Here is a 26,127-nt window from a genome sequence, read left to right as displayed (position 1 = left end):
CGATGTGACTTTGATGAGATTGCAGTCCCCGCAAGCGAGCAGGCATGAAAAACACGCCACCATCACTTCTATGCGGCAGACCGGCAGGCAGGGCGCCTTACACGTGCGCGCAAAACGCGACAAAACAGGAATAGCAGAAAGAAAACTAACAAAAGAAACGGAGATCTCTCTGAAAAGGAAGAAGTATACGTTCGTTTAACGCCTTAGCGAACGGATGTACTTCACATGATGGGCGTCCGAGTCCTGGTCCTTTTGCGCCTTTTCCTTCATGATGGACACCCACAGGGGAAGCTGCACCGCTTCTTGCTTGTAGGCAAGCTTGTCTTTGGTGCGCACAAGGCGAGTGGCAATGGGCGAGCCAACCGGTAGCTCCATCGCAGACTTGCGTGCGGTGGCAATCGCGCTGGGCGTGAGCAACGGAACCGGCACGCTGAGCGCCCGGCGCTCCGCACCTACCATGGACGCCGTCACGGGCGGCATTTGCTGCTGCGCATGGAAGGCCTCTTCTTCGTTCCGCAGCGCGAGATCCTCACTGAGGGCGGTGAGTTCGTCGTGCAGACGCTGTTGGAAGACCTCCTGTGCCGCCGCATCGAGGGCGCCCTCCGCCTCCGCAAGCTCGTCGCCGACGACGAACATAAAAGGCACGATGGCATACAGCGTCTGTGCCACCGCTGCTGGGGAAGAATGGGCAGTGGAACGTGGGAAGCGGGGGTGGTGTTGCGGCGAAGTCCCGCGACCGCCACGGCGCGGTGCAGCCGCCCGCGACATCTTTGCCCGCACCACCCGCTGCGCGCCGCTGAACTTGAGCACCGCGCACGGCCCACGCGCGGCCTCGCAGTTCACCGGCGGGTTGATCACCGTCACAAGGGTGTAGGGTGTGTCGGGGTCGATGGGTGCAGCCGTCACGTGCGCAGCGGACGGCAGCTCTACCCCAGGAAGGTGGCGGAGCTGCGCCTCCAGCTTCACCAAGTCGTGGGGTTGGCGCACCTGGCGCTCGGGGGCAATGACAAAGACGTACTTGCCCTCCACCATGGCTCGCATGGGTTCAAGGGCTGCAATAGGGACGGAGAGGAGGATCGTCTGGGGCACGCAGTCGTGCGTGGCGTGGTCCGCCTCGCCCGCCTCCACACGGCGCCGCTTCAATGCGTGTGGCGTAGACGCCGTGTCGGCGGCACTTCCTGCGGCAGATTGTCCGTTGTGATCGCCCTTGTCAACGCTTTCGTCGCTGCGCTCCGTCACCGTATAGAGAGTGCACTCGGCCATCACATTCTTTGGGAAGAGGGGGTCGAGACTCACCACACGGACCACCTTGTCCGTCAACACCTCCGCTCCGTCCACCTCATCGCACGGCACAGGCTGGGCGAGATAAAAGGTGCCGTTGAGCATTGTCTTGGCAGCAGCAAACTCAGCGCCGTCCGTGGTGGCGGCATCTGCGCTTTCGCCACCACTGCTGCTGCCGCTGTTGCCTCCATGTCCCTGGAACGTCAGCATCAGCGGAGCGGCGCTGGTGATGTTACTCGTGAGAGCCTGAATCATGCGCAGGCCCCCGTCCGTTACGAGGACGTGCTTGCCGCTTGGCAAACAGACCAGGTTGCGCACCTCGCTGCGGTCCATTACATCCACATGGTTGCTCACGAAGGTGCCGTACGCGCCGTCCATCTCTTGGAAGAAGTTCGGGGCTGATAGGTCCGCAAACTCAATACCGGGGAAATCGTCTTCCGCAAAGAGAGGCGGCACACACTTGGTGGCATCGATGATCTCCACTCGCGTGCCCGGCCGAAACAACCCTTGCGCCGCAGCCTTCCGCTGGTAATGCAGTGACTGCTGAAGCGTCGCTTTCATCTTCTTCTTCTGCGCCTCGGCACCCGTCAGCAGCTCGCCGAGCAGCTTCGCCCGCAGCTGGCGCTCGCGACGCTTGCACGCACCGCAGATCATCGTCTTGTGCTCCAACGTGTGCCCCTGCTCTTGCGCCTCAAAGCACCTCACGGTGAGGGGGCCCAGGCAACGCGCGCACTCCGTCTCGTACTCCACGGCGCACGGCAGCGCTGCATCGCTGCAGACACCCTTGAACACGTGCTGCACGACGGTGTAGATGGGCTCAAGTGTCTCCTTGTTTATGCCCAGCAGCTTCTCGTGGGAGCAGGTGAGGGGTTGCTCGATCACCTCGAAGCAGTTGCACGGCTGGCCGCACTTCAGCAGGCACTTGTGTCCGCACGGGAGCGTCTTTCCACAGGCGTAGGGACAAGAGACATGGCCCTCGCCGGGGTGGCAGCTGCGGGTGCAAATGTGATCTTGACGGTGGCACAAATAGGGACTCAGACACAGATGTTTGCAGCACGGCTCGATGCGGACATGACCGTACTCCAGCTGACGCTGGTTGGGGTGACGGCTGCAGCAGAGTGGGATCGCAGGACCAACGAGCGAAGGAAAACACGCACCGGCGGCATGCATCGCCGCCTCTGTTGCTACAGACTCATCAAAGGAGATGGGAGGCTGCTCCCCCTGCAGCTTTGCCACAAAGGTTTTGTACCACTTTGCTTGCAGCTGCGGGGCCATCCAGCCGGCGTCGGCGCACAGCACAAACGCGTCCGTCGCGGCCCCCATCGCTTCGGAGATGAATTTCTCCTCACTAACCGGCATGGGCTGTGCTGATGCGTTCAAGTTTCGCGGCAGAGCATCGACCAGATACAGGACAGCTCGGTATTGATACTTGGTGTTGTCCCGCTTGTTCAGCGCAGCGAGCTCGTGGTGGGCCAAGATGACAGGACACTCCTTCACGTGCACCTCACTACTTTGCACCTCAAACTCATGCTTGAACATTGCCTTCCAGGCAAGAGGCACGAGAACCGCAACGCGCGCCATCTCCGCCCCGTGGCGGTGCATCCAGTGAAGGAGGTGAACTACTTTGCGCATCTCTTTCGGGGCCCCGGCGTCTTTGGTGAGTTGCTGATGCGTCCACAGCCAAAGCGGGGACTGCAAGCCCATGGCGTAAGCGAACTTGCGAGCCTCTGCGGCGGTCTTGCCGTAGAAGGCACGGGTGATGAAGTCTTCCGCCTGTGAAGCCAAGGACGGGATGCCGTCGTAGAGACTGGCGCTGCTGTGTGCGGACATGATGACGATCAGACACGTAAACAAGAGTAAGTGCAAAGAAAGGAAGAAAAGAACAGAAGGCGAGAACAGAAGGGGTGAATACGAGAGGGGTGGGGGAAGCACTGGACAACGAAGAAATGAAGAAGAGCGGTACCTTCTGCAGTACTGTTCACTTTTAATTCTAATCTTTATCAAAAAAAAAAAGTGGGGCCACACTTTGGGCGAATGAGATGAGGCAGGGGATGGTGAGAGACAGAGCGAGAGAGTAGGCAGAGAGAGGCGAAGGGATGGAACGATGGAGTTGTTGCACTGAGAAAAGCACTTCCTCCCTTTAATTCACAAATGCTTGGTTGGAGCGCATCACCGCAAACAAAAAGAATTGATCGAGGAGGAAGAGACGGGGGCGGGGGGAGAAGAAGTAGGCGGGTAAGGAAACCAAACCGTGCGCGCTGCTCTACGATAAAAAGATATCGTTGTCGACGAGAGCTGAAGAATAAAAGCAACCTCTACGTCCCCGCAAAAAAGAGAAAGGCCAGTGCGCCGGTGGCAATACGATGCACGGCAGCGTTGCGGCTTTTCAAAAGACTCGAAAGGTGAGTCATGGAACGTCTGAGACCAAAGGTTGAAGCTCTCTTTTTTATTATTATTATTATGGTCACGGATTAAAAGCGACGAAAGAGCTAGCCTTGAAAAGCCCCATCGCATGTTTTCCACACCTCTTTTTGATTGGTCTGACACGTGCGTCAGATATACTTATTGACTGCCGCCTCGACGCATCAGGCGCTATACAGACTCATCACCAAGTACAAAATAGCCGCGAACACCATGATCACCTGATACACAAGGCGGATGCGGCCATCCGTGCGAAAAACGCCAATTTCCTTCCAAATTGTCGTTGCGTCAATCAAGAGAGAGCGTCGCTGGACCACGTACAGGTCGTAGATGAGCTCGATGCTGCCGGCCAACAGCAGACACCACGAGCGGGAAAGAAGGCACTGCAGGCACGCAAACGACCGCACCGCGACCCCGGCCACAATTAAGGGGTTGATGGTATGCTCCAACTCCAGCGAGTTGTTCATTCGATCGACGTACTCCTCGAGGAGGGCGAGATGCATGAGGCACAGGCCCATCGCGCCCACCTGCAGCACAAATGCGAGCACCCACGACGCGATGACGCTCATGAAGTGGCCACACACAACCAGCGCGAAGGCGGCGTGGAGGAGAACGAATAGAAAGGCTCGCTTACGCTCGGCACCGCTGGTGTGGTGACTACGATCGGTTATCAGCACCGGGATCCACTGGAACTGAAGCCGCATTGCCTCAAGCAGGCGCTTCGAGTTGGCCATCTGTGAAGAATACGTAAGAATGCAACGTGTAAGCTCAGCACCCGCTCAATCTTGCGGGGGCGACGATCAAGAAGGTCAAAGAGTGGTAAATTGGCTTTTCGAATCACAGCAGTTTCGTCACCGTGCGTTTACCGCCAAGCGAAACTACCAACAACGGCAGCGCAATGATTGCTTCGGCGCGTTTTCGGAAGCTTTTTACCCAGCTGAAGAATTTTTCCTCAAACAAACGAAAGGGATGGGTGAAAGATTGAAGAAAAAGATAGGATAAGCGAGGTGTATTAACAGAGTTTCCTGTTATCGACAGCGTAAATGGAAGGGATCTTTGAAGAAGAATGAAAACTGACCTCCGTATTATCATTTTATAAGTCGTACACTTTTAAATGGCAGCTTTCATGCAGGGGCAGCCCCGTTTTTTTTTTACAGACGCAAACGCCTCGTTTCCTTCCTGAAATTCAAATTGCTTAGCCACGTGGCACGAAACCATTGACCAGCAGCATTCATTCATTCCTTGACTCACCACTGCAGTTTTCCCCGCACCGTTCGCTCCCATTCCCTTTCAATCTAACTCTTTGTGGTGCATCAGCGTCATGCATAACGCTCTATATAATGCTTCATTCATGGAAAACAGACAGGATTATTTTTCATTTAAATAGGATAGGAATTGGAAGAAACGCCGCGGTATTTCTTCTTGTTTCTTGTCGGCTTCTCCGCCGCCATCCGGCAGAGATGATCTGGAAAAAAAAAGTGAGTTACTATTTACTCCGTCATAGTGGCAATGAGAGAGAGGGGAGAGAGGGGGGGGGGATGCAGCAAAGCGCATCGCCAGACGTCGCTTCTCCTTTCCTTGGGGAGTCAAAATGAGGATGCCCTTATTTTTTCCTCTTTTTTTTTGATAACGCCCTCCTCAACAATTCGTCGCCACCAACCCAATGACAAATGCACACACAAACACACACCTCTTTGGTCAGCGAGGAAAACAAAAGGAGTGTATGGAATGCATTACTTATCTCCATACCGGTTAATAATCGAGAAGACCATGACAATCATCAGCATAATGATGAGCACCACGTCCATCGCTATAAAGAAAAAGCCTTCCTTTTCGTATTGCGACACTTCGCGCCACAGGTTCACGGCGTCCACGTACAGCTTCCCCTTCTTTACCCGGTAGATGGTGAGGGCCAGCATGGCGGCATACGCGATGATGCACACATAGCTGCGCATCATAAGTGCCTGAAAGAGCTGGATACCACGAAGGGCAATGTATGCGTCTAACAACGGGTTGCACGCCCGCTCGCACTCCATGGAGCTCATACTCTTGTCACTGTAGTCGTTGATGTTGAAGGCGTAGATCATGATGAGAATCGTCATCACGACCTGGACAACAGTGGCCGCAATCCAGCCGCTGATAAAGTGGAAGAGGTTGCCGCAGAAAGCGATGCTGCCGAGAATGTAAACAAAGAGAAACATGTACGCCCGCTTGCGGTCCGTCGCGGAGTGCTGCGACGGGTTGCGCAGGGTGTGAATTACCTCCTTCTGGCTCTCGATGAAGCGCATGGTGCTCACTGGATGAAGGTGAAAGACACGTGTAAAGTAACACCAGAGAAACAAAAAAGTCCGTTTTCTGTAGCTGCTTTGTCAAATAGCTTCAGTTAAGAAGCTTGTGAGAAGAACGTGTGTGTTGGAGCGAGCCTCTGTTATTAAATGTGATGGTGCAATGTAGGAAGAGAAAAACAACACCAAATGATCTGATGGATGTAAACAAGAAATTAATGCATTAGAGTTTTCTTTTTTTTTTTAAGTAAGACGTGAAATTTTACGAGTTGCAAAGGAGGGGAAAGTAAGTGCGGAGAAGTGGTCGAGAAGAAGCCCTTTCTCTGCAGAGTGAAGAACGCAGGGGGTGTACGTCGCTTGCCAGTAGGTCTGGTAAACGGTCAAAAAGGCGACCCGTGAAACAGCTCTCCGCTCCATCAACGAGCCAGCACAGGAGCGTTTGTTTGACTTTTCACTCTTTCCTTGTTGCTCTCTCTCGCTCAAAAATAAAATTAAAAAAATGAAGCTGATGCTTGCTTTTAGTCAGTTTGTATGAGCTTTACAGCGGAAGGTTGAAAAGATTCCGGCCTTCCTTGTTCATTCCTTCTTCCCCTTTCGGTTTTTGGTGTTGAGGGTGGATGTTAGGAGGACGCACCGAGCACCTCCTTCGATGGAGCATCAGCAGATCGTTCATGAAATGCCCACCACGTAATGCTGCGCGCCGCCGTCGCCGCAACCTGAAATCGAGGGTTCACCGCCAGGGCAACCGACACGTCGCTGTCCTTCGACTGCAGCTCGTACAACAGACGCCCCTGCCGAGGTGCATCTACCGTGGCCGCTGCCGGTGCAGACGAGCCAACTCCCCCTTCGTACACGAGAAGGTGCCGCCCTCCATTCATGAAGGAAGTGGGCTGCAGAATGGGGGAGTCTGCATGACCCGGCAACGCAAACTGCGCGCCGATGGCGTCACCGGTGCCCACGAAGTGCCGCTTCGCGTCTCCGTGGAAGTAGTTTACCTGCACCTCCTCTCGCTTCCAGTCATACAGCACCACTTCACCATTGGAGGACGTCACAAGCATGTGGTCGCCATCCGCGCTGAACTCAACGCCTTTGCAGCGGGTTAACGGGGAATAGGCGGAGAAGAGGTGCTTGTTCTCCCTCTGCGTCACCGCCGCCGGACGAAACAAGTATCGACGGTCGAGCACGACGAGCCGGTGATCGTCGCCTACCGCGATGGAGTGGCCATCGTTGCTGAACTGCACACAGGTCTTCGGACCCACCACGGTGCGCTCGGCTGTCGCGGCGATGCAGCCGGAGATGAGGGGGTGGAAAAGCGCGAGGCGGCCTTTCGCTGACACTACGGCTCCGATCACGTCGGTCGCGGGGCACTGCGTCAGTGTGGAGTACACCGGCGCATTCGCCACGGCAGGGATCTCGGCCTCAGTGTCGTTCAGGTAGGCCATCTCTGCGAAGAACTGCGCCGTCTCCGTGTTGAGGAGGTGCAGATGGCCGTCGAGGTGAAAGCGCGGGGCTACGCAGACGACGGCGCTGGAGTGGGTGTAGCGCACACTGTGCACCCCGAAGGCGTCGCACACGACGGTGTCGGTGTGGTTGAGACTGCCCACGTCAATTAGTCGCAAAGCGTCGTCGGTGTGGGCGGAGGCGAAGTGCAGGCCGTTGAAGGAGAAGTCCATCGCCGTCGGCCGTGGCTCGTTGATGCCGGTGTAGAACATGGAAGCCACTTCGACCGGTGCACCGGCAGCCTGACTGACTCCATTGGAGGAGGAGGAGGGGGAGGAGGGCGAAACAATGGAAGTCATTCTAACAAAGAAGGGAGGAGTGTAGATCAAGTTCAAAAAGGTTATTTGTGCTGTGGAGAGTGTATGATTATTATTTCTATTTTAAAAGAACAGCCATGAGCAGGTGCAGGTTAATTATAAGAGAGTCTGTTGTTGGATTTTGGAGAGGGTGGCCGCTCTCGTCTGTGCTGCTGCCGCTTTGTGAGCCTCAATAAATAAACAAAAACGAAAGAAACGTGCGCGGCAACACAGAGGAAGGCACCGTTACAGTAAATACTAATTCAATGAAAGGCTGCACTTCGCAGCTAGCGCGGAGAGGAACGTCAGCAAAGGGGGGTATGGAGAAGCAGGGAAGAATCGTGTGTTTGTGCCGATGAGTGAGCCAGCTCGAACGCGGCAGTCTATGGAAGAAGTAGAAACGGAAGTAAAACACCAGGAACCAAAACTGCAGAGTACGCACCACTTACCTTCTTTTTTTTATTATTCTTCGTTGTTCGCCGGCGTTACATTGAGTGACTCTCCACGCATTTGGTGTCAAGCATGAGCGGTCACGAATGCACGGTGTGCCTGAAAAAAAAAGGAAGAAATGCTGTAGACATAATGTGTTTCTTTTGTTCGTTACAGCTTACGCTTTAGGGAACTTCTCACGAATTACTCGATGAGATGGAAGAGCATGAAACACAGCCAAAGACACACAGATACAGCCACAAAGAGGAACCCTCTAAGCATTTTTTTTCTTTATTGTCCACCCCCCTCTTGTCCCTCCTTCTGCCACAACACCTCCTCCTCGTCGTCTGTGAGCGGAAGGCCGAAGTAGAGCAGCGTGAGAGGATTCAGCGTCTTCTTCTCCGAGTCCAACATGGTATGCAGCGCGGAGACGCCGGGCCTGTGCGAGAGCGAGACGGTGATCGGCTCCGTGCGCGACACATGCTGGTGGATCTCAAGAGACACACGCATCAGCCGTTCGTCTGCATCCGGAGTGTTCATCCAGTAGGCGATGAGGGGATCCAAAAATATCGTCGAGAGAAGGTGCTTGTGCTCGGCGTGCGAGAGGATGGTGCGCACACGCAGAAGCGCGCGGACTGTGTATGCCTTGCCGAGCAGCAGGCGAGTCCCAACAATCGCCCAGACACGCTGCAGCAGCGCGCAGTGGCGGTAAAGCGGGTATATGAGGGCACGACGCGCAAAAGCGACACAGGCATCGTAGACGTTGTCCGCCGGGTCAAGGTACGACAGCGCGGGGCTCAGCTGCACAAGATTCCAGAGCGACTCGCTGCACCCCGCTCCCTCGGTGACCAAGTCGTCGTAGGCCTCGCTGAAGAGGACGTCCACCGTCAACGCCTCCACCTCTGACGGCGCGGGAGGGAAGAGTAGACGAGGCATTGCTAAGCGCTGCAGCACCGCGTTCTCGTCCGGTGTGAAGCGGAGCCCCGGTCGCACCTTTGGGATGGCAAGACGGGTGCGTTGTAGGGCAGCCCGCACCGCAGCTGACGGTTGAGACGGCGACAACAACGAAGACGGTGCATCCGCTGCGGCTTCTTTCGTGCGAAGATCAACACACGGCGCCTCACTCGATGCCGCGTCAATCTCCTCAATTAAAGGCTTTTTGAAGTCCGCGATGTTACCGTGCCACACCGTCACCGGCTTCCCATCCTCGCCGCCGCCGCCGCCCACCAGCGTGGCCTCATCCTCTTCTAGGGCATCGCTGAACCGTGAGGGCTGTGTGCCTGCTCCTGGGATGCTCACATACACAACGGGGGCCGCTGCCGCGGTGTTTGGAGAGGAACTGGTGCCCTGCAGGGCGTTGCGAAAGTCAGAGATGTGTGCCGGCACGTAGCGCAGCGCCTGCGCCACCTCCCCCTCTTCGTCCTCGAAGGCAATCAACAAGGCATCTTCGTCAAAATCATTCGTTTCATCCGCCACGCGAAGCAGGTGGCGCTCCTGGCGAGTCGTCTCCTCGGGGCTCGCGCGGAGGCTGACCACTTCCCGCACCACATCGCTGTCCAGCTTGCTGAAAAGACCACTGAAGGCGTTCGCAAAGCCATAGCCGCACTCCGCAGAACCTTCCTGCCCAAGCACGTCGAGAGTGTGCCGCTGCTGCTGCTGCTTCAGAGAAGATTCACTGCCGGCGTCCTGGAGAGACTGCACGTACTCCGTCTCCTCCACCTCTTCTCCCGCAATGTGCTCCGCAGCCGCGTCACCGTCGAGAACGCGAATGAGCTCCTTGCGCTGCTTCTCCGTTGCGATGAGATACGCCGGGTTGTCCAGCTTCGTGAACTCCTCGGATGGGTTTGCTTTCGGCAAGTGCACGATCAGCACGTTGCTTTCTAAATCATAGGCCGCCCGCTCGCCCCTGCCTTCTTGCAGACACTGGTCAAAGCGGAGGCGAAGATAGTATGGGGAGCAGTAGAAGGTAAATTGGTTGTCGTTGATGTCGAAGGCGGCGTCCATTACTTTGCAGATGGCCGACAGGAAAAGGCGCACCACAACGAAGCCATTTTCCTGGCTGCACTCAAACACCGGCGTGAGCATAAGGGATGAAAAGCCAACAGACAACAACAGCAAAAAAAAAAGGATGAAGTACGGAGTTTTCCCGTTGGCTCTTCACAGTTTCTGAGTCCCGGCGCGCGTGTGACGATGCAAGAGAAGAGGAAAAAAAAATACAGAAAACATGAGAAAGAGAGACAGAGAGAAAGAGAACATATACAAAGCAGTGAGCACACGTGCGTGGCGCTGCTCACCGCAGCAAGAAGTTGTTTCAGCATGCGTGTAGAGCGCTTCACTTCGAGTGCGAGAAATGCATCTTGGGGATTGTACTTCGTGACCAAGCCCCCGTCTGAACTCCCCTTTTTAGCGCAACGATAGTAACAGCGTTCCTGTGAAGGTGATTCTCATGAGAACTCTGAAAAGAAAAAAAAAAGTCGCGGTGTTCGTTAGGAAAGTGCGGCTGATATTCGTTTTCGTGCCATCACCTTTGCGGTGAGCATCGTCTTCTCTTGAAATGCAATTCACCTACTTGTGTGGGAGTGGTTGTTTTTATTGAGCTTATTCGCCTTAACGTGCCCTTTCCAAGAGCGCGATTTCCTTCGCGATGGAAGGGTTGCTGTGATCTGGCGAGAAGTGCAATGCCGCCTTGAAGTCCGACAGCGCCGCGTCCGCATCACCCAGGGACTTGCTCGCCAACCCACGTCGATACAGCACTTTGACCTTGAGGTCCTCCGGCAGGGCAATGGCGGCGTCTTGGAGCAGCATCGTTGCGACGAAACGCGCCGCGTCGTAGTCGCGCATGCGGATAAACGTCATGCTCACATTTGCACGCACCACCTGGTCGATCTTCACCGCCTCGGCGTCATGAGCGCCCAACACAGCGGTGACCTCGAGACAGTCCTGGTAGCGCTTAATGGCGTCTTCGTAGCGGCTTTCCTGAAAGGCAAGATTCGCCTGCTGCTTTAGCGCGTCAAGCAACTCTAGCGCTTTGGCGCGCTCGCCCGGCGGGATGGTAGACTCGGGTGGAAGCCTCATGACGGGCTTAGGCTTGTGCTGCTCCGTCTTCCCGCTCGCTGCCTTTGCAAAAGGGACACTGCTACCGTCTTTGGGAACAGACTTCACGGAGGTGCGACTGCGATACGCCGCGTACATCAACGCACCCAGCAGTGCAGCAGTGACCACCGCACCGCTGACGACTTTTTTGGCGTGCGAGTCCATTTAATCGTGTGATGAAACAACACGGCAGGTACGGGAAAAAGCAAGTGCGTCTCCTCCTTTCCACAAAAAAATAAAAAGAGGTGCGTTGTGGAGATCTCGATAGAGCAACGAAGCGGTCGGCGTATTAAGATTCACAATAGCATTAATCGAGCTCCTACAAGAGCCGCGAGTCGATTCTTGGTTTCGCTATTGATAGTAGACTGCCAGGTTTCATGCATTCAACGAAAATTTCTGTTGAGGAAGATAAAGGTCGAAGGAGTAAAATGGTGAGAACGTCAACTGCCTCGAACCACTACGAGCAAATCGTGTTGGGTCACCCATACGCGGTGTCACGTATCGCCGTCGCAACATTCAGACGAAAAAAGGAGAAGGAAAGACGTGCTGTGGAGATCGCAGGGTCGCCGTTTCGCATCTGCTACGTTAAACCAGTCGAGGTAGATTACGTATATGAGTCAGCGCTGCCTTCGATGCCCATGCCTACCATCGCACAGCATGATAACATGTCCTCCTTCTTTGAAGGGTCGGCACGCATCTCTAAATACAAAAGCCTTACCGTAAAGATGTGGCGGAATCGCACAAAATCAAAACGTCAGGCGCTTTGCTGCTATTGTTTGCAGCGCCTCCTCTACGCGCCACCATTTCTTTCCTTGTCTTTCTCTCCTCTCTTCGCGGTGAAAAGGACTTCTGGTTGTCGTATCATCGCTTGCTTTCGACTTTGCCATCGCGGCACATCTCGAACAACATATAAAAATACGACAAGAGGAAAAGGAAACAAAAAACAAAAATCTATCTAAAACCCACACCGCTAAAACCCGCGGTTCGTAGAGCGGTGGCAGCAAACAACGCTGAAACAACATATCTGGAGCTGAGAAAGCAAGCAAACCACTGTCATGCAAAACCAAACAGCAAAGAAACGCACAGCCTCATCATGAGACCTTTGTCGCCCCTCACGCGCAAAGACTGCTGAAGGGCGACAACAACAAAAACGGCAAAGCCGAGCAAGCAAGGGGGAAGCGCCTGGGGCGTGACACACCTGCCAGAGAAACAACAGGAAAACGATCTATTAGCTTTCTACGCAGAAAAAAATAACAGTTCGCTGCTTTGAAAGAAGCGGGAGAGAAAGAGAGCACCTCATCACGCTCTTTTCTTCCTTCTATTACGCAGTGCGCGGGCGCTTGAAGAGAAGCACGTGCGGCTCCGGCTTGTGAATCATGTAATGCACCCAACCCTGTGACTGCTGTACGCCTAGCTGGCGCCACTCCGACTCGCTCATGAGACGATTCGTGGGCACCAGCCTGGAGAGATCCTTCGGCAGAATTACATGACGGTACTCGTAGTTGTCGTCGTAGTATTTGTCGCTGTAGAGAATCTTGCCCTGAAGCTTCTTAATAATGATGAGTGCCTCGCGCTGTGCATTCGCGTCGAGCGAGAAGAAATCCTGCGCGGGCTTAGGAGGCATTGTTTGCTTGTTTCCTTTTTCTTGGATTGGCTGGCTGGTTCGAGGTACCAAATAGTGGTGGGTCTACGCAGGTCTAAAGAGTTCTGTATGAAGCCAAAAAAAAAAGGGGGAGCAAGATGCGGCGTCGACTGCAGGTATGTTGTCGGTTCGCGCAGTTTCTTGGGACAGAGACAGCGATTATGGCCAGTAAAGAGGGTAGGAAGAAGAGCAACAGCAAAACGAAGATGCTCTGGAAACGAAGTCTATGAACTGTAAAACAAGAAAAAGTTACCCTGCTGAGAGAAAGAAAGAGAAAAAACGCTGATGTGACGGCGTCGAACTACGACTCGTAAGAATGACGGAAAGAAAGGGAAAATAAAGGAAGCAGAAGACCAAAACGAGAGAGACGGTGAGGCCCAACAGGAGCAAAGAAAGTAGTGAAGCATTTCGCAAACAAGTGCTCTCTCTCAACGTAGCAGTAACAATTATAGAGCACGTGCTTCGCTGTGGCCCCACACCCTTTTCTTCAATGAGGGAGAGGGGGGAGGGGGCATCAATACAGCTGTCGTCGTCGCGCTGAATACACAGGCCAGAATCCTCTTCACGCTACGGTTCCCTATCCCAATTGTGAAGAGGAAAGAGACACAAACTTCGTTTCAGTAACCGTTGGGGGTGCGTCGCGGCACTCGTCACAATTGTATTGCTTCGTGTACAAACTGTCTTCCTTTGTTGCTGCTGCTGTTCCCCTTCACTTTCTACTTTTTAAAACCACTACAAACTCAGGTGGCAGCCACAGACAATGTGGCTCGAAACACGAACACGCAGGCTCGCGAGGATAAGGGAGGAAAAAAACGAAGAAAAGCTTCGGTGCTACAGCCTTGGTTTTACGGAGTCGCCGGACAACAATGCACCTCTATCGAGACCTACGCCGAAACAACTTTTGGACGCGGTCCCTCCAAGCGCGTCGCTACTGCCGCATGGCACTCGTCAAAGAGAATTGTTTGATGGCGTTGGTTCATTGCGAATCGTGTACGAGATGAAGACATGGAAAGGAGGCCAGAAAAAAAAAATACCGTGAGTTCAGCTGGTACTGAAAAATCAACTTCTATGAATCGCTCAAAACAATCAGATGTAAGGAAAAACAAAGATCACTTGAAACATGAAAAAGAGCGCGTTCAAATAGCGCACCTTAACACACCCCCGAAAATGAAAAGTCAAAAAACATAACGATGCTCGTGTCCATATGTTTCGTTCTTGATCGCGGTGAGACAGGGAAGACAGATGAGAGAGAGAGAGGGGGAGGAGATAAACGAGGCCCTCTTCAAACGTTTTCATCGAATTTTCCTCTTTTTTTTTGATTCATTATCTTTTTCACGTCTATGACAGTTGTACAGGTGATCAACGCACAACACGAAATGAAACCTCTATGAGTTCTAGATAAACTTCGCAGCTTTACTTGTGCGCCTTCTTAGCCTTCAGCACCTTCTTTGGTTTCTCCACTTCTTTTGCGGCCTTCTTGACCTTGCTGCTTGCGCTCTTCGGACTCTTCGGCACCTTCACCGTGCCGTTCTTCTTCAGCTCCGCCCACAGATTCGCCACCTCACGTTGGCGCTTCCTGTTGGACAGGTGCAGAAAACGGTGAGCGTACTCCTTCTGAAAGCGGTTGTACGCGTCGAGGGCCGGGTAGGAAATGCGCTTCGCCCGCTTCGCCAGCGCCGTCTTCTCCGGCGTAGAAAGCTGACGGTACAACTTGGCGGACGTTTTGGTGGCCTTTCGGTCGCCCTTCAGCGTACCAGTTTTGCCGAGGTCCTGCATGTAAAGGGAGAAAGCGCTGACGCGCAGGAGAGTCTGGCTACGACGCATCATTCGATCCTTTTTCTTTCTCCGTGTGTATGGAAGCTTTTGGGGGGTACTGCAAGGTGTTTTGTGGGTGGTTGAAAGGGGGGCTTTAGATTGCAACGGAAACAGCAGAAAGAGGTATAGATGTTGCAGCACGCAGTAAAGAAAAGGCACTCATAACGTGTGCAGCTCAGAGTCTCAAGAGTGGCCAGCCAAAGAAGAGCTGGCACTTGTACTGCAAAGCAATCGCAGAGTTTTTTTCTTCTCCACCTGCACTGCAGAAGTGATACAAACGAACGCTGCCTTTACACTTCGGCTCGATTGGGGGAGCATCATCCATCATCTCGGGCGCGCCTACAAAGGAGAGGAGTGCTAGACACACGGGCCACAGTCAAATTGATTGTGTGTTCGCTACAAGAGAGACGCTTCAGCCAGCTTGCGACCGCCTTTTTTTTTGCTTGTTTTCACATTAATTGCTTCCGTTTGTTTCTTGGTGTTTCGCGCATTTTTTGAAGATCGAGAGAAAATACCTGTTTTAAAATAAACATACAAAAAAAAAAATAATAAGAACCGGATCTGCAAACGTTTCTAATAATTGCAGGCCATGAAGGAAGAGTTCACAAGACACAAAGGGAGAAGAAGAACAAAACAACCAGAAAGGTGAAAGGAAAAACAAAATACGAATAGCAAACAATACGGACGCTGCACCAAAGAAGACAAGCACGGCGACGTGTGAAAAGGAGTGAGAAAGCTATCCTCCTCTTCCTCCTCCTCCTCCTCCCTCTTCTCCCCCATGGCGTCGAAACGATGCGAACGCAAAGCTTGAAAGCTCAGCGTCAGGAAAGCTACGCTGACGACACAGCACTTTGTCCGCCTCACCTACTCGGTCTTCTCTCCCCTCACAGCCCCTTTTTCACCTCTCCGACGAGTCAATGAAGCATGCACAAGGAGAGAGAGAGAGAGAGAAGGAGAGAATGCTGCCAGTGATGCTTCCTTAGATGCCGTATTTTGTATTCCTATCTCTATGAACGTACGATGGGCAAGCAAACAAGCGAATACCAAAAGGAAAAGAAGAGTTAAGGATGTAGCGCTGATAGCGGAGCACCGTCAAGTTTCGATATACACACACACACACACACATATATATATATATAACTGCAGGTTTTTCTTTCTTTCCTTTTACAGATAGTAAGAGTCAACGCCTTGTGCTTCTCTCTCACTCTCTTATCGCTGCTGAATGTGTTTGAGCAGGCCAAAAAGGTGCCAGTCTTGACATTTCATTCGTCGGCTTCACCCATTTTCTCCGCTTGCTTCCCGCGCATGAGAAAGCAAAGTGGCGTGAAGAGAGATACGAAACAGGAAAGGCGGGGGCGGCGTCCGCGTTGAAGGCCGGCTCATCTAATGCGACCTTGCGCGCGCGACAGCAATTCCATTTCCGTATTCTCAATATGACGTGGACATCGGATGCTTTTCGCCAACTTGAGCAATCTCTCTATGGTGTGTGTTTTTTGTTGTTGCTGCTGCGGTTGCCGTCTACGCAGACGCCTTCTTGGCCTTCTTTCCAGCCTTCTTGACCTTCGACTTGGCGCTCTTCGGCTTCTTGGCAGCGGCGGGCTTCGTCGCCTTGCGCTGCGCCTTCTTCACCGCAGCCCACTTCTGCCGCAGCTGGGCGTAGCGTTGCTTCATCGGGACGTTCTTGTGAGCCATCTCACGCTTTGCCATCCGCTTGTACGCCTCGGCACTGGAGAAGGTGGTGGACTGCGCCCGCTTCACCAGCGCGGACTTCGCGGCAGAGGAGAGCTGGCGGTACTGCTTCGCCGCATGCTTTCCGGGGTTGCGCACACCCTTCAGCTTCCCAGCCTTGCTCAAGTCCTTCAGGAAAAGGAAGTAGGGGCTCACCTTCAGGAAAGTCTGGGTGCGGCGCAGCATCTTTGATGTTGACGCGGTGTTTTGCTTTGGTAAGAGGTACGAAGAGGGATAGAAGACACGGCGATAATTACCTGTAAAAAACACAAACACACGTGAATAGCCGAACGAGTGGGGAGAACTAGTGGATGTCAGCATCGGGCGTGCGTACAGCCAACAATAGCGTAATAGGCAGGCAGGGGAAAAACAAAATACATCGAAAAACGGAGGGAACAGAGAGAAAACAGAATTGAAGAAAAAAGGCATCTAAAGGTGTGAAGTTCTACACCACTGCTTCTGTTGCTGGTCGTTTTCAATCGCCACGGAGGATGGTGGCGCTGTGCATACACTGACGGAGAAACATAGTGGGCAACGAAGAGCGACGTCAACCAGCTTCCACGTCGCCAGATGAGTTCATCTCAGGTACCATTTTTCTTCTCTCGGGTGGAATTTGTACGCACTCAAGAGTGCGTCACATACACACAGAAAAAGCGCATGGCACTCCTAACGGCAAACAACGGCTGGTCGATTCAAGGGTTGACGAGTCACTGGAGTAAGAGCACACGGAAATACCGAACTGCGTTGTTGGAATTCAATCGGCAATCGACACCGGAGACGAGATGAAAAAATGAAGAGCGAACTGCAAGACGGTATGGCACCCGTTATATTAAACATAGGCAAAGATACGGTGAGGCCAAGAATGCTTCCACAAATCGAAAATCATGTACATAGAAAGTAATACAAATAATAATAATGGCGTTTTACTTCTTTTTCTTTGCGATGTTCTTCCGCGCGTCCTTTTTCTTCTTGTCTCCCTTGTGCCGGATGGGCGCCACATCCAACTGCGGCAAGGGAGGGAGGTCGTGCCGACTGAAGGTTTGGAACGCCACACGAGGTGCCATCGTCTGCGACGCCGCCAGCACCGTTGCAATTTCCGCCAATCGACTCACTACAGCCATCGTGACGGCAGATAAAGGGCCGGAGCTTGTCATGAGACACGAAGCCTTTCCTGCGACCGCCAAATCCACCACGTGCGCCGCGGCCGCCGCGTCCCCGGCCTGGGGACCGACCAACGCCGTCACGGCGGATTTACCGGCGTCGGACGTGGTCTGCAGCAGCTGCGCCGCCGCACGCACAGACCCGCACCTCGCGAGGTCGATCACCGTGGTCGGGTACGTGGCTGCTAACGCCTCTGCGGTTCGCCGCTCCGCGTAGGTCGGACCCACGGCACTCCTGTCCTCACCGCTTCGGTCTTCGTCCAATACGCTGTTGCCGGACAGCATGATGGAGTCCTGCAGGGCGAGTTGAAGTCGCTGACGTGCGACGGTGTCGTCCATCGAGTGCGTGTCCTCCAAGTATTGCACAACGCCATGGCCGATCTCCTCCAGCTGTTCTTTTAAGTACTCCACCAGCTGCTCCCCTGTAATGGACGGCTCACCGCAGAAGAAGTTGTACAGACCGGACGTGTCGGCTGCAGCCGCAGCCGCGGCCGCCGCTGCGGCAGCTTTGCTGTGGGATGTTGTCGTCGCGGTGGTACTAGCGGTGACCTTCGTGCCGCCCTCCCCTTCCTCGTTGTTCCGCACACGAATGGTGTTTACACCCAGTGAGACCCCGATGCACACGTCTACGCCGGGTTGCAACTCCACTGCCTCCAGGGCGTCCGTGACGGCCTTCACGACATCCGCCAAACTACCGGCGCCGCCCCAGTAGAGACAGCCCTCCGACCCTACGTGTGCGGCGGGGTTGGCGGTGAGGAAAACATGAGCCGCACGGTGCAGCAACTGGATGCGGCGCCGCAACGTCTTCCCCTCCACGGGGGCGACACCTGCGCTGCTCTTGGTGTTGTTGCTGCTGCTCTTCTCCTCCCCCTCCACATCGCCCGCCTCGGTGAGGGAGGTGATGGGCTCGAGACCGACGTAGACTTTCGCAAAGTGCACCAGACCCACCGCCGCCGCGGCGTCGCTGCCGATCGCGCCGGCATCGCTCACCACAAATGGCACGAGCAGCTGTGGAAGGGCGTAGTGTCGGCCGGCTGCGGCAGCCAGATTCCTCTCGGAGCTGGAGAACGAATTTCTGGTAGCGGCCATGACAAGCTCTTTGTTGCTGTCGTTGTGACTATCGGAAGCACCGTCCACGTGGCATGGGGCGGCGGCGAGCAAACCGCCAAAATGCTGATAAAGTCCAATGCGGCGCTGCTTTGCGGTGGCTAGAGACGCCAGCATGCTCATCGCCCACTGAATGCAGGGCGTAAAGGCGATGGGCTCCTTCCACACACTCTCGATCACCGTGTCCCACACAGACTGCGATTCGACACTGCCGAGGCAACACAATTGAGGAATGAGAGAAGACTGCACCGTGTGAAACAGTTGATCGCACTGCTCATACACGTCTGCTTCTTCGTCTTTGTTGCACCCGTCCTTCGCGGTCTCTGTGCCCACGAGACCGGCGCCGAGAACTAACGTAGCGTCAGACGTGGTGATCGACACCACCGTTCCGGTGCAGAGCTCCAGCGTGAAGGCCAGCGCCGGTCCGGCGTTGCTGCCCACCACCTCGCTGCCACAAAGATCCTTTATGGATGTGCCTCCTGCCACTTCGCGGAAGTAGCGTGCGAAGTAGTCCGTGGCATTCCGTGGGTTTTCGCTCACGCACGCCCTCGCCGCCTCGGTCAGAACGGCAGACACGTTGTGCTCCTCGTCGTAGAGCTGCCACGTTGTCGAGCTGGGCATGGTGCAAATAACCTCTAATAATAATAATAATAATAAACGAACGATGTTCCTTATAAGGCCAGATTCGAGTCAGGGATTGGAGAGGGAGGTGTGCGTCTGTGTCTGCTCCACAGAAACGCAGCTTTTCCTTGTCGCAGCGGCTGCACCACGAGACACCGAATAGCACAACACAGAGAAAGAGAAAAGAAGGAAAAAAAGGAGTGGGTGGACTGTGAAAGATCGATATTGAAAGAGACAGAGAGAGAAAGCTGCAGAGGCACAATGACGCCGAATGGGCACCGTTTTTCACTGCTTCGCCAAGTGCCATTCGCTGCACAGAGAGGACACGCAAAAAGAATGAGCCAACCGCAAAGAAAGAGGGAGCTTCTGCCACGCAAGTTGTAAACGGTCGCCTTCTCTCATCAGATGATTACTCGCGTGCTTATGCATGTTACATGTCTGTGACGTAGCCGAAGGAGAACTGCAGTTAGAAAAAGTGAATGACAACAGCTCCTACGCAATCGCAGCAGCCGTCAGCAGCGCCGCGCAGCTTACGGTAAACGAGGCGTTCTGTCCACCTCCGCTTAAGAAGCGGTGTTGTCCAGTCGGCGGTGCAGCTCTGCAATAAAGCGTTCTCGCCGCCGTGTGTTTTCCTCGAAAAGGACGTTGATGTGACGCACCGTACAGCTCAAAAACGTCGCCCAGGCGTCGCTGCGGAAGCTCTCGTGTGGCAGACACCACGCGTCGTGTGCGAAGAGAGGAACGTCGACGCACAGCGGGGAGGTAATGCAGCACGTAATCTTGCGGTGTTCTTTTGTGCCACGAGAGCAGGAGACAACGCCGCTGTTCATCTGGCCGCTTTCACTGCCGCAGCTCAGCAGCTCTGCCGCTGCCTCGATGTCGGCGCACAGCACGTGCAAAATCATCGGCTCAAACTTCAGCTGCAACACCTCTGAGGCGTAAAGCGCGGGTTTGGAGGCTTGGGTTTGGCGCCACACCCAAAACTTTTCCAGTGCCGGGACGATGAGTTCTGCGACCGCACCGCGTGTGTCTTCCGGTAAGGCATCGTGCGACTGGAACAGAGTGCCTTGGCCAAAAGACCCACGCTTGCGCCGCTCGATAAGCAAGGCCGCCGCTGATGCAACGGCCTCCGGATTCGACGTCGATTCTGTGACCTTTGCTGTCCCCTTTGACTCCTTCCCGCCCTTGTGGAACAGAGAGACCCGCCCTGCACACGAGCTGCTGGTGACGTACTGAGGAAACGAGCTGTTCACGTAGTGCACCAGCCCAGCGATCTGCGGATCCACCCGTCCCGCAAGACTCTTATCGTTTGTGTTGCTTTGCAGATCGGTCAGGATCTGTTTTCGCATGGAAGTAAAAAAATGGCTCTCCGCCACACCGGGAACGGCCTTGCGGAGCCGCGGGAGTGAGCGCTGCATTTTTGTGTGGACTGCGCTTCTCTTTTTTCTCCTTCAAACAGCACTGAAGGGTCGTGCAAATGAGAAACATGCAAAACGGTTCGGGTACGCAGATGAGAGAGGGAGAGAATGACTTGAACAACAAGGCGGTGCTTCCATGCTTGACGTGCCTTCATCTATCCTTTACAATACTTTTTTTTATGCTTGAGGTTGAAAGAAACGTTAGGATTCATTTTGAAGGTTCACGTGTTTCAAAGGAAAAGAAGAAGCACTGCGTGTTGTTGTTTTCAGAGTCATTCCCGCGCCATTTCAAAAGTAAAAGGTGATGCATCCACCGTCTACACAAATAGTGCTGTTCGTTCGTTGTGCTTTTGTCTTCGATCCGAGATTCCTCTGTGACGAACTCCGTCTGGTGGCCCAAACAATAAACACACAAGAAAAAAAGAGCAGGCAAATGAGGGGCGTACTCAACCGTTCACGCCGGTTGCGAACGCAAGAGAACAAAACTCCATTTTAAAAACAAAACCTGCTGCTGCAGCTTGAGTGTCAGGGAGGAAGGCTTCTTCTTACGCCGAGGCGGTGGGCGATTTTGCCGTCAGGTAGGAGAGCAGTGCCTCCTTCTGTTTCTTTCCGCGCTCCGCCTCCGCCTCCACCTCGTCGAGGGGCCGCATGAGAGGCACGCCACACGTCTGCCGCTCCACAAAGCGTCCATTTAGCAGCTGCAGGTAATTTGGCTCGTCCTCCACCGCGCGGGCCACCACCACGTCGCCGTTCCGCGGCGTCCACGGACTGTAGTTGGTGTAGTGGCTATTCGGAATGAGCAGCATTTGACACCGCGGCTTCCCAATCGGGCTCCAATCAATCACGTATCGTTGACCGTCTTGGGGGTCAAAGGCTCGGTAGTAGTGGGTCAGGTAGTAGTCGCTGCCCACCCCACAGACCGCAAAAGCAGCAAGACCGTAACGGCACCACGTCGCGGTGCGGCTGTACAGAAAGTTTTCAGCAGACAGCCAAGAACTCATAACTAGTGATGGTGCTCTTCTCCGTTATGAATGAAGAAAAAAGAAACGGGCAAACACAATGGCGAACGAATGCAGCGCATGCGGCGTGGCCAAGTCGGCACTTGAGCAAGCAGAGTAGTAGAGGCAGTGCGAATACGCACACGCACGGCACTGAACACTTCTCTAACAGAGACAATAAGGAACCACACAGAGGACGCAAAGAGTGGCACGGAAGAGAAAAAGTATCCGACGTACACTTATTGAAATTCAAAGTCGAAATAAGAAGACGAGATGAGAGGTGAAGTCGAACTAACAAAGGAGTCTCTTATTATTATTATTATTGAGCTCTTGAGGTTCCACTCGGTCAACATAAAAAGTACCGTCTTCACGTTTCGTGCACCTTTTTTGTGCGTGAGCGTCCCTTTTGTTGTTGCTGTCGTTTACTTAGCAGCCACTCTAACGACAACACTAAAGCAGAAGTCCACTTCATTCAGCACACAGCAGGTTGTTCTCTTCTTCTCTTTCCAATGCGCTGCGTAACCCGCTACTGTTCCTTCTTCGTCTCGGACGATGACTCAGCAGCAGCAGACTGTTGTTTTGCCTCCCTTCGAAGTCTGCGCTTCACCTGTGCCCGCTTCACCTCCACCATCAGCCTCATCGCACGGCACACCATGCGAAGCTGCAAGCACAGAATCAGTACAATCATCGGCGCCATGAACACAGCCGCGATAAAGATGCCATCTTCGGAAAAGTAATTAACGTCAGGGTCCACAAAAATAGAGCTCGCGTAGCGGCGGCCCACGTTGTTCAGCACCACTCCAGCAAGCACGGTGCAGGTCAGCATGACGCAGACAACGATCAGACGCTCATCAGAAGCTGAGCCGCGAGTTCCGTACAGGACGACAATCCAAATAAGAGCGTGAAAAGCAGCGAGGTAGCGGAAGAAAGGTTCGGACCAGTTCACCGACCGGTAAAACGCTTCCACCTCGGCCCGCACGTGGGCAAAAAAGGAGCCCGAATTCTCAGAGGAGCTCGTTAAAGCGTCGATAACTTGGCGAAGGCCCGTCGCGTTCATCACCTCGTTGTGCGCCTTCCAAAACTCGTCCTCTACACTCGCCAGCCAGGAATCAAAGGACGCCATGTTATGTGGGTTTTGGAGCTGAAGAGGAAACATCAAAGCAGCAAAAAAAAGGGGGGGGATGGATAGAAACATGGTGAAAAGAGTGACGATGAAAAGTTGCGTGTTTCAATCTTGAGGTGGAGAGAGGGAAAAAAGCCACTCCGCTGTCGATGCTTCTCAGCCCTCAACCTATCGGCCATGCACCCCACTACACAGCCAAACAGCAGAAGCTTCTTTCGTTGTTGTTTTTGTCATGCTCCGTGCGTGTCGCCCTTCGTTCAACGCGGAAAAAAAAATCGCTGAAATGTTCGAGGTCGGTTTCTTTGTTGTTGCTGTTGTTGCTGTTAGATGTCACCTTGAAAAAATAAAACAAACAAAGCACTTTAAAAGTGCGTCAACTACATCCATACTAATACTAGTAAGGGCAGCGTCAGCAGAAGAAAAAAAGGGTTGAGCAAAGGGAGAAAGAGAGAGAGAACAGAGTCAATCAATACGAGATCCGGTGGCTGCGTGTCAACGGCAGCGAAGAATCGCCATCGTTGTCGCTGTCTTGCAACATGCGCGAGCTTTCGTATCGCATGATGTGAGACACAGCTTCGGCAGCGCCAAGTCTGCCCTTTGCTTCTTTCGATATCGACTCTGACGCCCCTTCGGTCTTCCCCTCGTTTCTCTCCTGCTCTCCCGCCTCGTCGCCCTCGATTGTAGGTGACTCTTTGGTGCTGCTGTGCCGCTCCGGAAGAAGGTACGCTAAGGGAATCGGAACGAGCTTCAGCACAATCGAAATAACAATAAGGACCCACAGTTTGCTGTAATCGGCGCGGCTGATGTTGAGGTCTCGCGCGATGATGCTCGTGAGCAGGGCCGAGATGGTGCCACCGCCGATGCTGGCCACGCTGAAAACTTCAAAGGTTGTCGCCTCAAAAGACCTCGGCGCGTGCTCGGCGGCCATCGCGATGGTCGGCATGAAGGCGAAGCGGACGAACATGGACATAAAGAAGTTGTCAACAGGAATGTAGATCGCCGCCGAAATGCGCAGCATCTCGGTGATAATCCCGGTGCACAGCAGCAGGTTTGTTATGTAACCGAAAGCCCACGCAAAGCTGCCAATCATAAAAATGTAGAACATCGAGGTGCGCGCGCCGCCGCGGCTCTCCTGCCACGCGCGGCGGTCCATCCACATCGAGAAGACGCTCGCGCCGGCGATGGAGCCGAGGTAGCCGATGCAGTTGTTCAGTGAGTAGAACCACGGCGGAAAGCCGTAGGCACCGTAGAGGTAGTTGTAGTAGACTGAGCCCGCGTCTGGCATCATGGTGTACACGAAGACGAACGCAAGGACAATAAGAAAGCAGAAGCCGTCGCTGCGGAGGTCGTGAACGTCAAAACTTCGGCGCAGCAGTCGTCCCGCCTCCGCCACACGCCTGTAGAAATTTTGGTCTTGCGCGCCGGGACGCAAAAAGAGCGTGCGTGGGGCGACCAGGACAACCGGAACAAGAAGTGCCATAACCACACTCGTGACGCCCAGGATGCTCCGGACAGGGAGGAAGAGCACCAAACACGTCTGTAGGGCGTTCCCGATCAAGCTCCCAATAGAGCGCCAAACCATCGTCTTGGACATAATCGCGCTCATCCTTGCCATGCTCTCCTCCTCCGTCTCGGCATCGTGCCGGCCCACCTCCACCACCAAGCCGTTCAGCGGGATGTACAACCCCATGGTAAAGAATTGGCTTACAATCGACAGGACGACAAACCGGCCGTAGGTGCTGGTCGTCGCAGGAACTGCGTAATACAAGAAGAAGATCAGCGTGTTACCGAGTGCGGCGAGGAGAAAGAGAGGTCGCCGCTTCTCACCAAAAAGCACCAGCGCGTCCGACACGTACCCCATCAAGGGCTGGCACCACGCGGTGTACCCGATGTACATCCAATACTGCGTCACCTCGACTGGGCCGAGGGCCATCTCGATGTTAATGAAGATCATAACGGCGCTGGAAGAGAAGCTTTGCGCCAGCGCCGTAAACACGAGCAGCACGAGAACCATCCGAGGTACACGCGGGCACTGAAACTCCCGTGGCTCACCTTCCTCACCAGGGATATCGCGAGCGACGTCGTCTCTGATCTCGTCGCCACCCTCTCCATGCTCCTCGCGTGCCGTGTGCACAGCTTTCTTTGCTGCAGTGTCGGGCCTGCGGTCCCACTGCTCTGCTAATGCGGCTGTGTACGCATCACCACCTTTCTGCTGCTGCTGCTGCTGCTGTTGGTGCTGGTTGCTGAAGCCGCGAGCTGGTGGGGTGGACAAGGAGGGAAGACGACGAGGTCTTGGCGCTTTGTGTTTGAACGCCATCACCGTGACCAGCGGTGATGCCGCGTCGGCCGCATCGGCTGCTACGGTGGTTGGCGCGGCTGCCATCATGGCCACCTCCTCTTTTCTGCGCTGTTGCTGTCGCTGGCCATCTCGAGTCAGCGGTGGTGAGAGCGATACGACCTCCGGCGCCGGTGCCAATGCCGCCGTGTGGCGCTGCAAATCGGCCTCCCACCGCTCGGCTTTTGTGCTGGTCCCCGTCATATCGAGAAGCCGTAGAAACGCATGCAAGAACCGACAAGTGTTCTCCTTCTTTTTACTATTTCGTATAAGAAAAAAAATGGGGATGTATACCTTAATATTTTTGGTGAGTTGGGGCGCACGCTCGTAAATCGACGTACGAGAGAACTCCGAAAAGCAAAGGCAAAAGCAGTGAGTTACAAAGAAGAAAATGGAGAACGAGAATACCTGGTTGAATGAAGAAGGAAGGCTTCGTCAAAGCATCACTTTTCATTTTTTGAGGAGTCTTCAAGAAGCGTTGTTTTGAGTAGCGCCTCTGCTGTTAGGCGGATGCAAGGCGGCACGGGTACGAATAGTCCTACAAGGCAATACAAGCTGCACCTGCAGGTGATACTTCATTAATAACAATAGTAAGAAGAATCAGAAGCGGAGAGAATAGAAAAGGAGGAAAGAAAAAATACTTTTGCACAAATCATATGCCTACCAAAACTAAGCGATACCTCAACTGAGGTTGAGAGCAGGTGTCTGGTGAGCTTCCTTCAATGCCCGATCGATAACAGCCTCAAAAAAGGTTGGAGGGGAACGTTTCACTAGCCCGCTTGCTCGCACGTTGAAGAGAAGTGTGCCAGTTGAAAAAGCTATAGAACGCTGTTTGCCGGGTTTTTACAGGCACGTCGTTTAAAAACACAAAAAAG

At 54.0% G+C, this 26,127-nt stretch overlaps 14 protein-coding genes across 18 annotated transcripts; all 14 read right to left on the bottom strand.

The window, feature by feature from the left end:
* Positions 1–195: 195 nt before the first annotated feature.
* ABB37_01458 (hypothetical protein) lies at positions 196–3,437 on the bottom strand (the record flags this gene model as incomplete). Its single annotated transcript, XM_015797954.1, has 1 exon — positions 196–3,437. Exon 1 carries the CDS (start codon positions 3,109–3,111, stop codon positions 196–198), a length of 2,916 nt encoding a protein of 971 aa, XP_015663474.1. The 5' UTR covers positions 3,112–3,437.
* Positions 3,438–3,866: 429 nt separating this feature from the next.
* Positions 3,867–4,641, bottom strand: ABB37_01457 (hypothetical protein; the record flags this gene model as incomplete). The annotated part of the gene is made up of 1 exon (XM_015797953.1): positions 3,867–4,641. Exon 1 carries the CDS (start codon positions 4,434–4,436, stop codon positions 3,867–3,869), a length of 570 nt encoding a protein of 189 aa, XP_015663473.1. The 5' UTR covers positions 4,437–4,641.
* Positions 4,642–5,435: 794 nt separating this feature from the next.
* ABB37_01456 (hypothetical protein) lies at positions 5,436–6,222 on the bottom strand (the record flags this gene model as incomplete). The annotated part of the gene is made up of 1 exon (XM_015797952.1): positions 5,436–6,222. Exon 1 carries the CDS (start codon positions 5,988–5,990, stop codon positions 5,436–5,438), a length of 555 nt encoding a protein of 184 aa, XP_015663472.1. The 5' UTR covers positions 5,991–6,222.
* Positions 6,223–6,607: 385 nt separating this feature from the next.
* On the bottom strand, positions 6,608–8,072 carry ABB37_01455 (putative mitochondrial hypothetical protein; the record flags this gene model as incomplete). The annotated part of the gene is made up of 1 exon (XM_015797951.1): positions 6,608–8,072. Exon 1 carries the CDS (start codon positions 7,427–7,429, stop codon positions 6,608–6,610), a length of 822 nt encoding a protein of 273 aa, XP_015663471.1. The 5' UTR covers positions 7,430–8,072.
* Positions 8,073–8,503: 431 nt separating this feature from the next.
* ABB37_01454 (hypothetical protein) lies at positions 8,504–10,380 on the bottom strand (the record flags this gene model as incomplete). Its single annotated transcript, XM_015797950.1, has 1 exon — positions 8,504–10,380. The coding sequence occupies exon 1, from the start codon at positions 10,295–10,297 to the stop codon at positions 8,504–8,506; it is 1,794 nt and encodes a 597-aa protein (XP_015663470.1). The 5' UTR covers positions 10,298–10,380.
* A 439-nt stretch (positions 10,381–10,819) lies between these two features.
* ABB37_01453 (putative mitochondrial hypothetical protein) lies at positions 10,820–11,764 on the bottom strand (the record flags this gene model as incomplete). Of its 2 annotated transcripts, none has more annotated exons than XM_015797948.1 (1): positions 10,820–11,764. In XM_015797948.1, exon 1 carries the CDS (start codon positions 11,468–11,470, stop codon positions 10,820–10,822), a length of 651 nt encoding a protein of 216 aa, XP_015663468.1. In that variant the 5' UTR covers positions 11,471–11,764. The 2 variants fall into 2 exon arrangements, with proteins under 2 accessions (XP_015663468.1, XP_015663469.1); XM_015797949.1 differs by having other exon boundaries at positions 10,820–11,703.
* Positions 11,765–12,626: 862 nt separating this feature from the next.
* On the bottom strand, positions 12,627–13,250 carry ABB37_01452 (cyclin-dependent kinase regulatory subunit; the record flags this gene model as incomplete). The annotated part of the gene is made up of 1 exon (XM_015797947.1): positions 12,627–13,250. The coding sequence occupies exon 1, from the start codon at positions 12,927–12,929 to the stop codon at positions 12,627–12,629; it is 303 nt and encodes a 100-aa protein (XP_015663467.1). The 5' UTR covers positions 12,930–13,250.
* Positions 13,251–14,360: 1,110 nt separating this feature from the next.
* ABB37_01451 (putative mitochondrial Kinetoplast DNA-associated protein) lies at positions 14,361–14,856 on the bottom strand (the record flags this gene model as incomplete). The annotated part of the gene is made up of 1 exon (XM_015797946.1): positions 14,361–14,856. Exon 1 carries the CDS (start codon positions 14,772–14,774, stop codon positions 14,361–14,363), a length of 414 nt encoding a protein of 137 aa, XP_015663466.1. The 5' UTR covers positions 14,775–14,856.
* Positions 14,857–16,280: 1,424 nt separating this feature from the next.
* ABB37_01450 (putative kinetoplast-associated protein p18-2) lies at positions 16,281–16,796 on the bottom strand (the record flags this gene model as incomplete). Of its 2 annotated transcripts, none has more annotated exons than XM_015797944.1 (1): positions 16,281–16,796. In XM_015797944.1, exon 1 carries the CDS (start codon positions 16,674–16,676, stop codon positions 16,281–16,283), a length of 396 nt encoding a protein of 131 aa, XP_015663464.1. In that variant the 5' UTR covers positions 16,677–16,796. The 2 variants fall into 2 exon arrangements, with proteins under 2 accessions (XP_015663464.1, XP_015663465.1); XM_015797945.1 differs by having other exon boundaries at positions 16,281–16,749.
* A 617-nt stretch (positions 16,797–17,413) lies between these two features.
* On the bottom strand, positions 17,414–19,520 carry ABB37_01449 (putative enolase; the record flags this gene model as incomplete). The annotated part of the gene is made up of 1 exon (XM_015797943.1): positions 17,414–19,520. The coding sequence occupies exon 1, from the start codon at positions 19,376–19,378 to the stop codon at positions 17,414–17,416; it is 1,965 nt and encodes a 654-aa protein (XP_015663463.1). The 5' UTR covers positions 19,379–19,520.
* Positions 19,521–19,941: 421 nt separating this feature from the next.
* ABB37_01448 (putative mitochondrial hypothetical protein) lies at positions 19,942–20,796 on the bottom strand (the record flags this gene model as incomplete). The annotated part of the gene is made up of 1 exon (XM_015797942.1): positions 19,942–20,796. One exon carries the CDS (start codon positions 20,794–20,796, stop codon positions 19,942–19,944), a length of 855 nt encoding a protein of 284 aa, XP_015663462.1.
* A 545-nt stretch (positions 20,797–21,341) lies between these two features.
* On the bottom strand, positions 21,342–22,034 carry ABB37_01447 (putative mitochondrial 18 kDa ER-associated protein (ERAP18); the record flags this gene model as incomplete). 2 transcript variants are annotated; one of them, XM_015797940.1, is made up of 1 exon in its annotated part: positions 21,342–22,034. In XM_015797940.1, the coding sequence occupies exon 1, from the start codon at positions 21,795–21,797 to the stop codon at positions 21,342–21,344; it is 456 nt and encodes a 151-aa protein (XP_015663460.1). In that variant the 5' UTR covers positions 21,798–22,034. The 2 variants fall into 2 exon arrangements, with proteins under 2 accessions (XP_015663460.1, XP_015663461.1); XM_015797941.1 differs by having other exon boundaries at positions 21,342–21,961.
* Positions 22,035–22,320: 286 nt separating this feature from the next.
* On the bottom strand, positions 22,321–22,937 carry ABB37_01446 (hypothetical protein; the record flags this gene model as incomplete). The annotated part of the gene is made up of 1 exon (XM_015797939.1): positions 22,321–22,937. The coding sequence occupies exon 1, from the start codon at positions 22,915–22,917 to the stop codon at positions 22,321–22,323; it is 597 nt and encodes a 198-aa protein (XP_015663459.1). The 5' UTR covers positions 22,918–22,937.
* Positions 22,938–23,383: 446 nt separating this feature from the next.
* Positions 23,384–25,827, bottom strand: ABB37_01445 (hypothetical protein; the record flags this gene model as incomplete). Of its 2 annotated transcripts, none has more annotated exons than XM_015797937.1 (1): positions 23,384–25,827. In XM_015797937.1, the coding sequence occupies exon 1, from the start codon at positions 25,454–25,456 to the stop codon at positions 23,384–23,386; it is 2,073 nt and encodes a 690-aa protein (XP_015663457.1). In that variant the 5' UTR covers positions 25,457–25,827. The 2 variants fall into 2 exon arrangements, with proteins under 2 accessions (XP_015663457.1, XP_015663458.1); XM_015797938.1 differs by having other exon boundaries at positions 23,384–25,602.
* Positions 25,828–26,127: the final 300 nt, after the last annotated feature.

Source organism: Leptomonas pyrrhocoris (assembly GCF_001293395.1).
Source record: "Leptomonas pyrrhocoris isolate H10 chromosome Unknown, whole genome shotgun sequence".
NCBI lineage: Eukaryota > Euglenozoa > Kinetoplastea > Trypanosomatida > Trypanosomatidae > Leptomonas > Leptomonas pyrrhocoris.
The sequence above is the reverse complement of the archived record's forward strand: the minus strand, read 5'-3'. Positions and strand labels throughout refer to the sequence as shown.